At 43.9% G+C, this 13,929-nt stretch overlaps 1 protein-coding gene across 1 annotated transcript in view; it reads left to right on the top strand.

Moving 5' to 3' along the window:
- The window catches only part of MBTD1 (mbt domain containing 1), a 65,550-nt gene extending 51,869 nt beyond the window's left edge, over positions 1 to 13,681 (top strand). Inside the window, exon 16 of the mRNA XM_069951498.1 lies at positions 10,177 to 13,681. Within this exon, the coding sequence (XP_069807599.1) occupies positions 10,177 to 10,295 (119 nt within the window). The 3' untranslated portion in view covers positions 10,296 to 13,681. The remainder of the gene's footprint in view (positions 1 to 10,176) is intronic.
- Positions 13,682 to 13,929: the final 248 nt, after the last annotated feature.

Genomic DNA, 13,929 nt, shown 5'->3' with positions numbered 1-13,929 from the left:
TACAGAGAGGAGAGATTCTGCACCTATATTACTGAAATAGAAAATACTGATTAAAGAGGACCTGTAACTCCCCGTGCCGGGGTGACCGGCTCCCGACCCCCAGCTAAATCCCCTTATACAGACCTCATCTGGTCCAGGGACGGAGATATCCCGGACAGAAGCCGTCACGCGTGGTGTGGGGAGAGGACCGGCGTCCATAGAAAATGAATGGAGCCGGCGCGGGGGGGTGACAGGTCTCCTTTAAATTGATCAGGCTGGCACTGTGCTGGGGCATGATTTAGAAGGTTTTATGTGAGCAGGGGAAGGCTCTGTTCTAACCTGCTGCTGACGACAATCTACCAGACTAAAAACAGTGAGTAGAGTGAGTTTGCATTCTGAAAGCAGTGGTCACTGTCATTTCCAAAATTTTGGCATGTCCTTGAGACATTACAAAAGTAGAGAAAGTCCAATAGCATCAGGGATGCCAGAAATCAGCACATTGGACGCGCACAATCCACAGAGGAGGCTAATGTAACAGCAGTCCAAGAATGTTGCAGGAAATGGCTCCATAAATCTTGTTGTAGAATCTGCCTCCTGCACCAAGTAGAGAAGCTCTCAGTTGAATGCTTCTACCTGCTCATTCTAGTGATCAGTAGGAGTCTCAACAGCTGGATCAGGACCAGTCAAAAACAAGGGGCTGAATACTTCTTCTTGCATGTCTATGTAAATCACTGCGGGCAAGGCCTAATGAGAATTCTCGGTTTTTGCCACAAGAGGACATGAAAATGCTTCTCCAGCTGCCTTATAAATAAGGCTCTCACTGGCTACTTTTGGGTAGTGTACCACAAGGTAAGATAGTTGACTGCTAGACATACCTCACATGACTGCTAGACTTGGTGCACTTGAAGACATTTTTCCCAGTTAAGGGTGCGTGCACACTACGGAATTGCCGCGTATAACCCGCAGCGTATTCCGACGCTCGTCCCCGCACGCGGCGGCGCACATTTTCGCCCGTTCCATAGACACTATTCTATGCACGCGCGGATTACACATTCCGCCGAAAGAAGTGACATGTCAATTCCGTAGTGTGCACGCACCCTAAAGGGGTATTCTGGCCATTGAAAAAGTTATTATTTTTTTTTTATATATAACTGCAGTAATGTAGAATTTAAAAAAAATGCTATTTTTACCTCATCGTGCTCCCCCAGTGTTTTGGGGTCCCCAGCTGAACTCCCTTCGCCACTTTCAAGATGGATTTGTCTTAATTGATGACTGGGCGTCACTTTGGTCCATCTCACTCATTGATTGGCTGAGTGAGCTGTCACTGCAGAGTTGAGTCTGTCTCTAAAGTGGAGGTGGGATTGTACAGCAGGAAACCTTAAAACACAGTCATAAAACCCCGGGGGAGTGTGGTGCTGTAAGAATAGAATGTTAATTATTTCCTATATAACAGCTGATTATAAAATAGAGAGAGTTTTCCATAGCCAGAGTACCCCTTTAACAGACTCTAAGAAGGGGGCCCAATTATTATCTCAAATCTTCCCATACTTATCAGCTGCTGTAAATCCTGCAGGAAATGTTTTTTCAGTCTGACACAGTGCTTTCTGCTGACATCTCTGTCCGAGACAGGAACTGTCCAGAGCAGGAGAGGTTTTCTATGGGGATTTGTTGCTGCTCTAGACAGTGCTCTCTGCTGCCACCACTGTCCAAGACAGGAAATGTGTCAGACTGAAAAGAAAACAACATTTCCTGCATGACATACAGCAGCTGATAAGTATGGGAATACTTGAGATTTTAAACAGAAGTAAATTACAAATGTATGTAACTTTCTGAAACCAGTTGCTTTGAAAGAAAAAGATTTTCGCTGGATAACCCCTTTTAAGAGTTGTTGGGAGCAGTGGTTATCTGTGCACACACGACGAATAGGCTCCAAAATCTGCAGACAGACCATGAGTAGAGAGAACTGTTTGATCCGCCAACATGCGAAAATAGCTCTTACCGTTTCCACATGTCCTACTCAGAAACAAATGGCTCCTTCATTACACATGCTTGACCCTGCCAGGACCATATTCAGGCAAATAGCAAAAGGAAATTTGCTGTCACTGTCCTCATTACATGTTCTGTTATCGACAGCCTTCCCCCGGCACTTTCGTTTCCAGTGGTGTTGGAATTTAAAAACATTGCCTGCAAACAGACCAGCTGTATTGATGAATAATGGCCCTAGTCCACGGGCCATCTAAAACTTATTTTTAAAAATAGTATATATCACATATTCCAAAGGTTACAAAATGGCGTCCTGCAAACACACCGCCAATAGTATATCATATACCGGCTAAAACAACCAATGTTCTGAATCACAACAACATTTTATAGATAGATTCATATAGGAAGTATAAGAGGGCCTCCTAAAATAGAAATAAAACAGAATTCTGACCACCTCTTAAGGACGCATGACGTACCCGTACGTCATGCGCCCGTAAGAGGTGTTCAGAGCGGGGCCGCGCGGCGACCCGCTCTGAACCGCCGCGGTTTCGGGTGCCCCTTGTAGCCTGGGACCGCGGGTATTAGAGGGCACGGTCCGATCGCCGTGCCCGCTAATACAGTAATCAGATGCAGCTGTCAAACATGACAGCTGCCTCCGATTACTGGATGCAGCACTTCCCTGGTGTCTAGTGGGGGAGATCGCTCCTCCGGGACAACATCTCCTTTACTGCTGCCGGCCGGGGATCGCTCCAAGATGGCGCCGTCCTCAGCTCGGCACTCGATTGCTTTCGGCTGCAGCAGCCGAAAGCAAACGAGTGACGATCTCATTGATCTTTGCTGTATAACTATACAGCAGTGATCTCAATGAGAGATCAAAGTGTGTATACTAGAAGTCCCCCAGGTGGGCTTCTAGTATATGGGTAAAAAAAATTAAAAAACAAATAAATAAACATGTTTGCTATCGCCGCGTGCGTAATCGCCCGAACTATTAATTTATCACATTCCTGATCTCGCACGGTAAATGGCGTAAGCGCAAAAAAAATCCCAAAGTGCAAAATTGCGCATTTTTGGTCGCATCAAATCCAGAAAAAATTTTATAAAAGGCAATCAAAAAGTCGTATATGCGCAAGGTACCGATAGAAAGGTAAAAATCATGGCGCAAAAAATGACACCTCATACAGCCCCATAGACCAAAGGATAAAAGCGCTATAAGCCTGGGAACGGAGCGGTTTTAAGGAACATATATTTGTTAACAATGGTTTGAATTTTTTACCAGCCATCAGATACAAGAAAAGTTATACATGTCATATATCGTTTTAATCGTAACGACTTGAGGAACATGCATAACAAGTCAGTTCTACCATAGGGCGAATGGCGTAAAAACACATTCCCCCCAAATAAAAGAAATGCGTTTTTTTTTTTTTCAATTTCACCACACTTTTAATTTTTTCTGGTTTCGCAGTATACTTTATGCAAAAATTCAGCCTGTCATTGCAAAGTACAATTAGTGACGCAAAAAATAAGGGCTCATGTGGGTTTCTAGGTGGAAAAATGCAAGTGCTATGGCCTTTTAAACACAAGGAGGAAAAACCGAAACCGCAAAAACGAAAATTTGCCCCGTCCTTAAAGGGTTAACCAAATAGTAACCTATAATAAAATCATAGTGACTCACCCATGGCAGTGTCATGATTCTTAACCCCTACGCACGTTTCGCGTGGCTACACTTATGACTCATGAACATTGGTTGTTTTAGCTGGTATATGATATACTATTGGCAGTGTGTTTGCAGGACGCCATTTTGTAACCTTTGGAATATGTGATATATACTATTTTTAAATCTAAGGTTTTTTTTTATCTGAAAATGTATGATTTTTAGCACAAGTCTTTTTTCCTTTGTTTCTTTGGTATAAAAAAAATTAGTTGCCCCTTGTAATGAAACAAGGGAAACTGTCAGCTCAGCCATATGTACAGGATGTCATGGGATCACATGTGTTAGGCTGCGTTCACACTACTTTTTTGTAATCCGTTTTTTTTTTTCTTTGCAAAAAAAAAAAAAAAACTGATGAAAAAAATGGATGCGTTTGTGTGCATCCGTTTTTCCATTGACTTCTATTATAAAAGAAAGATCAAAAGGGATCAGGTTTTTTAACATACACAAAAACATAGTCAACCCCTTTTTTCCGTTTAAAAAGGATCCGTTTTGATTTTATTTTTTTTAAATAATGGAAGTCAATGGAAAAGCGGATGCTCACAAATGCATCAGTTTTTTCCATCCTTTTTTCATTATTATTTTTTTTTTAAACGGATTGCAAAAACATAGTGTGAACCCAGCCTTACATGTGTTTCCAACTGCCACTTGTCAGCAACAGTTTCCTAGAACTGTTTCCACCAGATTGCAACACTTTCTTGGCCTGCTTGGTCACCGTATTTATCGTCAATCAAGCATATATGGGATCAGCTGGGCAGCAACCTATGAGGGCACAGGAACTACAGGACCAGCTGATATATCCATGGGCAAATTTATCTCAGCATGCCATATGGAACATGTTAGAGGAGACCCAACAAGATACTAGAGTCTGCTTTCAGTTGTACTTTTTTCCCTCAATAAAGATCCTTTCAGTTATTTTGTAATTATGTTCATACAGTATATCAACATTGCATTCACAAATAAAACTTTCAACTTTCATTTGATTCCAACAGCTCCTTGATACCTTAGGCTATGTTCACACATCGTAAGAGACCGGCCGTTCCGTGACCCGGCCGGGTCATGGAATGGCGGGTCTCTGAAAAGATCATCCCGGCCGGTGCTGCAGTACAAGCCGGGTGATCCTTGCAGCCACAGAGTTCTGATGCGGGTGCATCCATGCGCGCCCGCATCAGAGCTCCCCACTGCACACAATGGAGCAGGCGGCCGGAGCCGCTCGCTCCACAGTGTGCACTGACAGGGTTTTTTGCGGCCGCTATTCACTCACATGTCAGTTTCCCATGGCGCCGCGAGAGATCCTGGCCGGAGTGTATACTATGTCTATACACTCCGGCCGGGATCCCATGGGGAACAATATTACATCTATTTTTGTAATAACCACGGCCGTAGTTTTACGAAAATATACGTAGTGTGAACATAGCCTTATTTTGTTTGTCAAAGAGGTGGAATCCCTTAACAGTGGTGGTTTGGCTTAAAAGGAATCTGTCAGTACCTGGGCCCTACCGAAGGTGCTGACAGTGTGCTGTAGTTGGCAGTCCCCTAGTGAGTATGGTACTTTTTGGTAATTTAAGGAATGGATTAGTATTATCTTAAATCTCCTACTGTAATGAAGAGTCAAAAAGGAGTTGTGGTGCAGCGTTTGTGCCGCACTCTAGCATGCCACAGCACTGTTTCCTGCTCCCTCTTTTTCATGAAAAATTAATGTTCGCTGGCCTCCTGCTCACTCAGCTGTCAGCCAGTGTCTCTGATTGCAGCTCAGTCCTCTGTAGGAAGTTAACAGATATTGTGGACCTCTGAGCCCAGATGTGTTGGAGTTGTGGTCTCGGGGTAAATTACCAGTCTAGAGACCACCACCAGCTCTTTCTTTTGGAAATGAAGTATAAGTCTTTATTTTTATAATAATATTTTTTCTCATTATTGTATCATAGTGCAAAGAATTCCCAATCAGGTCCAAATAAGTATTAAAATTTGTTATTTTAATACAATGATGTGAAAAATAAAAACAAAGTCATTGCATTAAAAAAAAAAAAAAAAACGTAACTAATTTGGACCTGACTGGGAATTCTTTGCACAATGGTACAATAATAAAAAAAATTATTATATTTCATTTCCATCAGGGGATTTAAACGAAAGAAAAACCTGCAGGTGGTCTGTAGACAGGTGATTTACCCCTAGACCACAGCTCCAACACAGTCTAAGAGATTCAACCATATCTGATTGCAGATCAGTCCTCTGTAGGCAGATACTGACAGCTGAGCGAGCAGAAGGCCGAGCAGCATTGATTATTCATGAAGGGGACAGAGAGGAAGGAGTAGTGAGGTGTGCCAGAGTGTTGCACAAACAACTCCTCTTTGACTCTTTATTACAGTAGGAGACCTAAGATTGTGCATAATCCACTGCACGGACATTACCAAAAGGCACCATGCTCACTAGTGGACTGCCAGCTACAGCGCACTGTCAGCACCTTAGGTAGAGCCTGGGTGCGACCAATTCCCTTTAAAGGAGAAGTCAGGCCAAAATTTATTTTTTAAATGTTATTACTTATGGAAAGTTATACAATTTTCTAATGTACATTAATTATGGGAAATGCTCATATACTGCTATTTCCCTTAATTTAGTGTATCAGGAAGTGTTAGAATTCTCTCAGAACCAGTGACGTCACGACTAATGGGGTAATTCCTATGGAGTGTCCAGCAGGGGGCGCTCTATATATAGAAGTCAATGAGTACCAGCCTCCCTCCCTGCTCGGTGCTGGGAACATATACAAAGTACTACTCCCCCATTATCTGCAGATAATGGGGGAGTAGTACCTGTGCTATCTTATCGCCGCCCGCGCCGCCGCCGCTCATAGAAGTGCCGCCCGCTCCGTCGCTCACAGAAGTGCCCCCTCCTCCTCCGCTCCCCCTCCTCCTCGAAACACTATGGCCCTGCTGACTCCCCGCTCATCATACTATCATCATACTATCCGGCCGGCCACCACTCTCTGCTCCTGCAGGCTGGCCGCGTCAGCCCTCACCCACTCTGGCCGGGAGCACGGCGCTCCCTGTGCTTCCTGGTGTCCCAGGCCGGTGTGGGTGAGGGCTGACGCGGCCGGCCTGCAGGAGCAGAGAGCGGTGGCCGGCCGGATAGTGTGAGGAGGCGGGGAGTCAGCGGGGCCATAGTGTTTCGAGGAGGAGGGGGATTGGAGGAGGAGGGGGATTGGAGGAGGAGGGGGCACTACTGTGAGCGGCGGAGCGGGCGGCACTTCTATAAGCGGTGGAGCGGGCAGTACTTCTATGAGCGGCAGCAAGATAGCACAGGTCATATCACTGGGGTGGTTAACACTATGGAGTCTATCAATTTACAGCATAAATTCATCTACAACCCCCTCTTGATGACAGAAATATACTAAATGACTTATAGCGACTCTGTACCCACAATCTGACCCCCCAAACCGCTTGTACCTTCGGATAGCTGCTTTTAATCCAAGATCTGTCCTGGGGTCCGTTCGGCAGGTGATGCAGTTATTATCCTTAAAAACAACCTGTAAACTTGCAGCTCCGTGCCCAACAGGTGTGGCCTGGATTGTGTATGCATTAGGCTGGCACACCCTCTCTGTCCCTCCTTGCTGCCCTCCTCATCATTAGGAATGCTCCAGGCAGATTGTCTCCTATTCCCCACCTGTGTCAGCCTGGCACATGGGCTGGATCGTTAAGCAATGTAATGTAATGTAATGCAAGTGCAATGTTCAGACAGGAGAAAATGTTTCAGTGGCATTCCTAATGATGGAGAGGGTAGGGAGGAGGGACAGAGGGGTGGTGCAAGGTTTGGGCACAGATACTCCCGTTGGGCATGGGGCTGCAAGTTTAAAAGTTGTTGTTTAGGACAATCACTGCATCACCTACTGAACGGACCCCAGGATAGATCTTGGATTAAAAGCAGCTATCCGAAGGTACAAGCTGTTTGGGGGGTCAGATTGTGGGTACAGAGTCGCTTTAGGTTTCCTGCACCCCAATATGTCATTAAACCTCTTGCTGCCACCAACTATACTTCAGGCAACAGGGGTCTATTGGGGATATCTCACTATATCCCAACACCAAACTAGTCTTACTATAGCACAATGGTAACGGTTTCTCCCTTCAGAAGTAGAAGTCCTATAAGACTACAATTCGCTTTTTATTCATAATACACAATAGTGCAGTGCAATAAAAACAATCATTGTCAGAGAAAAACAAAAAGATTCTGAAAATACACACACACAATGCAACAGTTATAAAAAGAAAAAGGATAAAAAGGGAATAAAAACATACTGGTGAACAAAAGTAATATCCTGTGGGGTTCAGCAGAGAACTATGGGCAGCCCCCCCAAGTGTCACTGAGAGGAGGCCGGTCACATGGTAATGAGGGGACTCCTATTTTTATAAATCCCACAGCAATCACCACTTTTCAGGACAGAAACCTCCAAGAAGTATGACAACCGTCAATCATCTGGGCGTATCTCAAGCAACCATTTGATATAAAACACAACTGCATTCCGTCCACGTGACCAGCCAATATCTAATATCACATGGTTCCTATGGGCCTATAGCCATGATTTTGACATATGTAAATAGGTGACTTTCCCCATCATAAATCCGAGTTGGATCACTCCAAATATGAACTGTGACAGGGAGAAGACACAGATTGGCCCCTTCTCCCTGGTGCCGTAGCAAGATGGAGAGGAGACGTGGCCTCCTCCCACACCTCATTTATCATGATTCACAGCGTACATCAGGATCCAAATCTACACCTGCTAAAAACAGGTGTAGATTTGGTGCGCAGGGTCGGGCGCCTGGCCGGATTAGCTGAGAGGCGTTGAAAGGGGGGGGGAGGGGTGTCTAATTTAAAACCCGTGCCAGTCTTGATAAATCCCCCCCATGATTTTTCCTTTAAATTATTTTTCTATCTCACGCAACTCATAGCCAGCCCAGGAATGTGTGTGAGGATCAGAGGCGTGAATCTGTGTCTCTAATAAAGGTGCATATCCTGGTTCCACACATCTATTTAGAGAAGATGTAGAGATCTAACACTTTGACAGAGAACAAGGATAGAGGATATGTAGGAGATTGTGGGATGAGAGGGAGGGAGTCTGACCCCGATTGGCGCACGGCTCCATTGTTTTGAATACGGCCACAGATACGGCTGTAGATAGGGTACAAATTACTTTGAGGCTGGGTTCACACTATGTATATTCGAGGCTGTATGTTTGAGGCTGTATAGCAACCAAAACCAGGAGTGGATTGAAAACACAGAAAGGCTCTGTTCACATAATGTTGAAATTGAGTGGATGGCCGCCATTTAATGGCAAATATGTGCTGTTATTTTAAAACAACGGCTGTTGTATTGAAATAATGGAAGTTATTTACTGTTATATGGCGGCCATCCACTCAATTTCAACATTGTGTGGACAGAGCCTTTCTGTGTTTTCAATCCACTCCTGGTTTTGGTTGCTATGAGGACCTGACATGAGGACCAAATACAGCCTCAAATATACATAGTGTGAACCCAGCCTTAGGGTGCGTTCACACGTACAGGATCTGCAGCAGATTTGATGCTGTGTTCAGTTATTTAGATGAAATCTGCTGCGGATCCGGTACGTGTGAACGTAGGGTACAAACCCACTTGCCGGATCTGCAGCCAGTCCCCTCGCTGCGTATTTGCAGCGAGACTTGCTGCGGATCCCGGCCCTATTCTTTCAATGGCAGACAAAATCGCAGCAGGGATGTACATCCCTGCTGCGAGTTTGTCCCCAGCCTGCCCCGTTAACCCCCCGGCCGCCGGAGCATATACTTTACCTGATCCCGTCAAGCCTCCGTCTTGCTTCAGCTGTTCGGGTGTCTTCAGCAAGCCGGAGCCGGGATCAGGTAAAGTATATGCTCGCTCCAGCCGCAGCCCCGGCCGCCTGATTACCCCGCCCGCAGGCCCGATCGCCCCCTTCCCCCGCAGCACCAATCTGCGGGTCTGCAGGGGGGCGAATGGGCGACTGGGGCTGCGGGAGGGCGATCGGGGCTGCGGGGGGGGGGGGGGGGGGTTGGTGATCAGGCGGCCGGGGCTGCAGGCGGGCGGCTGGAGCGAGCATATACTTTACCTGATCCCGGCTCCGGCTTGCTGAAGACACCGGGAACCGCCGAAGCAAGCCGGAGCCGGGATCAGGTAAAGTATATGCTCTGGCGGCCGGGGGGTTAACGGGGCAGGCTGGGGACAAACTCGCAGCAGGGATGTACATTTTGTCTGCCATTGATGATTTTGTCTGCCATTGAAAGAATAGGGTCGGGATCCGCAGTATCCGAGTATCCGGCAAGTAGGTTTGTACCCTTAGGTGGAAAACCCCTTTAATAACTTGCCTTGTCACTAGGCTGCCTGTCATATCACAACCAGATTGCAAATATTTATTTGTATAGTTTCTATAGTGACTCCTGTTTCCTGAATATTATATAGATACTGCTTGATACAACAATAACTGTGACTGCTTTATTTCTTTTTTATTTCAGTGCCAACACTGCAGCTAAAGGAGGAGTTTCTTGATGGTGAAGATTATTCATTTCTACAAGGAGCTTCAGATCAGGAAAGTAATGGATCTGGCAGCTATTACATTAAACAGGAACCTTGATGCAAACTGAATAATTCTTAATAATTTAAGAATGTTTTCATATAAAACAAAAAATACAAAAACTATTTGGAAATAGAACACAAAAGGACTCATATTGCAGGGACACTCTGTGAAGTGACAAAGAAAATATTTTGGAGAAGAAAAAAAAAAAAAGATTTTACAGTTTATTAAATAACATTAACAATTTTGTGTTGTATTTGAAGTTTTTGAAAAGAATTTTAATATTTTCAAATTTTACAAATATTGTGCATTGTGGGCACTGCAACAAACTTCTTAGTTTTTTGGTACACTTAGCAGGGCTAGCTATATTTGTTTAGAAAGGGTGATATTTTTCAGAAAAAAAAATAACAAAAAAATGACACTTGGTACACACTGGGTAGCTTTTATTTCTGTGACCAGGAAGTTTATTTTAGTTACTATATTTGTTGTTGTTGTTGTTATTATTGTCTTTAAATGTCTTAAATGTTAATGCATCTTTTTATTCAGTAAAAATCTGCCCATCTACAATCTTAAAATAATAAGCTCACATTATAAGTGGTATTGCCATCTGATAGTGATGCCAAGTGATTCAGGCATTCACTGTAAAGATGAAGGGAGTATAGCGCTGCTTTAGCACTGTGTCTCATTCACTGTTTTCCATAATATGGCAGCCAGTCAAGTAAACAGGCCTTAAAGCAGAGGCCTACACAGTTGAACTCAAAAGTTCTAAACCAGTTTATTTTTCTGTCCCAATATCTGTGAGGATCCCAGAGGTCAGACTCATATCCTGTCATCATTTGACATGGCAACCCCCTTTAAAAAAAACTTAAAGGGGCTGTTCAACATCTTCTGGTCTCCTAAACTCCTGTCGTTCCTGACTTAGAGTTCAGCGTTTGGAGCAGGACTTGACCGCTTCATCAGTTATTGGCTATGTTCACACAACGTCAAAAATAGAGAAAAGGCGTCCGATTTTAAAAATTTTAAATAAAGTCCGTTATCGCCACCATTTAACTGACCACTATGGCAATGCATTGAAGTCAATGAAAAGTCGGACGTCCAATGCACACAATGTATTGATGACGGACGTTTTTACCCCGGATGTCAAAATAAGGAACATGATCATTATTTTCGGACGTCTTTTGCAAACAGCGGACGTTTTTTATTAGTTGTTCACACAGTTTTTCTTTAGTCACCGTTCTTTCTCTGTTTTTTTTTTCTATTAAATTCAGTGGACTTTTTAATTAAGCCGCATCCAAAGTCTAATTAGTCACCCCAAACTAGAATAATGTACCAGCAGCTGTCATTGCACTAAGCGGAAGCCAGACTGCTAAATGACGTCCGTTATTTTAGACTCAAAATGACGGACGTAATTTTAAAAGGAGCTGTAAAAATGTTGTGTGAACCTAGCCATTGGCTGAGACAGGACACCGCTGCGTCAGTTATTGGCAGAGTAGGCCGGTCCTGTTCTGAGTACTCAGCGCAGAAGTAGGAAGAAGACAGGAGATCAAGAGATTTGAAGGAGCTGAACGGGAGCTGCAGGCTAGTGGGGATGACCCTGGACAAAACCCTTTAAATTTATTGCTAAGCCCCTCTTTGCATCTGTCTTTTTCTTTACAGTTCAAACATATATGTCTATGTTACATTAGATATTTCATGCTTCTCCATTGGCAAAACTAATCATCCTGAGGGGTCATATACATGGCTAAGATCTTTTATTAACATTATTTTTCTGTGTTTTTCTGTCATGATGTTGTAAGAGCCGAACTGTGGTCTTTATTTTAGTACCATGTGAGTGCCACATAGCTCTATCTATGCTTTAAAGTGAATGTCGACCTTTGAACACCTTTTTTTTTATTATTTAATTTGGTGACAAGAGCGGTGTTGTCTATGGAGGAAAGTGGGCATTTTTTTGTAGCGCTCAATAACCCCTTTAAGTAAAACTGAGACGTGTTGGTGGGGCCCAGAAATCAATGAATTAATTCGCCTGTCAGTGGGATAACCACTTTATTGATTTTTCTAAAAGTTAGAAGTGTAACAGTATGAACAAAGTCATTATACTAGGTACAGATCATTGTGCCTTACCGTGTGAGTCACTGAATACCACAGTGTAACGCTTAAAGGGAATCTGTCAGCTACAATTCATGTTCCAAACTGCTGGTAGTTAGCTGTTAGGACAAGGAGACACCTTGTACCTTTAATATAACTGTCTGTGCTTCCAGAATGTAGAAAAAGTCTATTAGTCTCTGGTACAGTCAGGGTGCCCTCACACACATTTTGTTTGGTGTTTTTCATGGAAAAGAAAAAAAAACATAAAACCGCCAATGCAGTGCATGGCTTTTTTCATGCATTTTTTACTTTTATGTGTGTTTGTGCTTCAGGTGTTTTTCCGTGATGAACTTTTTTTTCTTCTGCCATCACATGACCTAGCTACTTGACCAAAACGTGACAAAAAAGCGTCAAGAAAAAAAAAACTCCATACGCATAGCAGTGGCATTTTTTGAGACATCCAGAACAATCCCATTGAAGTCTATGGGAGAAAAAAAACACCACAATTTGCAAAAAGAAGCCATACCCTCAGCATACTGCGTTTTGACAAAACTTCCACAGAGCCTCAAAAACGCCAGAAAGGAAAAAGAAAAGGTCACACCAAAAAATTGCCATTGACTTCACGCTAACATCTGGCAGATGCCATTTTTTGCAAATTTTCCAGGATTTTAAGGCAGTGTCAAGTGTAAGACTTCTCCAAGCTCCTGAATAGCTGCGGGCTGTAATGTCTCCTCTCTTCCCTCCTCCCTGCTTGATTGACACCTGAAAGCTGAGTCCCAAGCAGGGTCCGGTATGGGAGGGGGAGCAAGGAGATGTCACAGCTTGCTGCAGATCAGGAGCTTGGAAAACCCTCCTTTGATTCTTCTTCCTATATAAGAAAAGCATTTTTCTATGTTCTGTAATCACAGACAGATAATAATAATGTTTTTATTTGTATAGCGCACACAGATTCCGCAGCACTTTACATAGTTTCGCCAATTTGAGAGGTACCATGTGTTTCCTTATGCTAAAAGCTATCCAGCAGGGTCAGCAGTTTAGAACTTGAATTGCAATTGACAGACTCCCTTTAATACTGTTCATGATTTGACGTATTAATCTTTGTGTCATTTTGTAAACCCAGTCTTAGCCGGCATATGTTATAATTGTCTAGTATGGAAAGGCTGTCAAATATGTCATCATTATGGAGGTATCTAAGCTCATATATTACAGAACTGCAGCTGTGTAGAAGGGCAAGCATCGGCCCTTAAAGTTTATCAGGAACCACTGCTTACAGTCTAGTTTGATTGGGGAATACGCAATTTTATTAAAAAGTGATTGGTTTATTAGACTGCACAGAAGCTACTGGGATGTCAGTTTCCTACTTTTAGGCCCCGTTCCCACTGAGCAAAGCTAGCGGAATTCCGCGACGGAATTGTCCGCCGCGGAATGCCGTTAGCCTCCCGCTCATAATGGGACTCTATGGGAGGCGCGCGCTCCTGCCCTGTCCGCGCTGAAGAATGAACATGTTCATTCTTCAGCGCGTATAGAGCAGCAGCGCGCGCCTCCCATAGAGTCCCATTATGAGCGGGAGGCTAACGGCATTCCGCGGCGGACAATTCCGTCGCGGAAT

The sequence above is a fragment of the Dendropsophus ebraccatus genome, chromosome 14 (genome assembly GCF_027789765.1).
Source record: "Dendropsophus ebraccatus isolate aDenEbr1 chromosome 14, aDenEbr1.pat, whole genome shotgun sequence".
Lineage (NCBI taxonomy): Eukaryota > Metazoa > Chordata > Amphibia > Anura > Hylidae > Dendropsophus > Dendropsophus ebraccatus.
The sequence above is the reverse complement of the archived record's forward strand: the minus strand, read 5'-3'. Positions and strand labels throughout refer to the sequence as shown.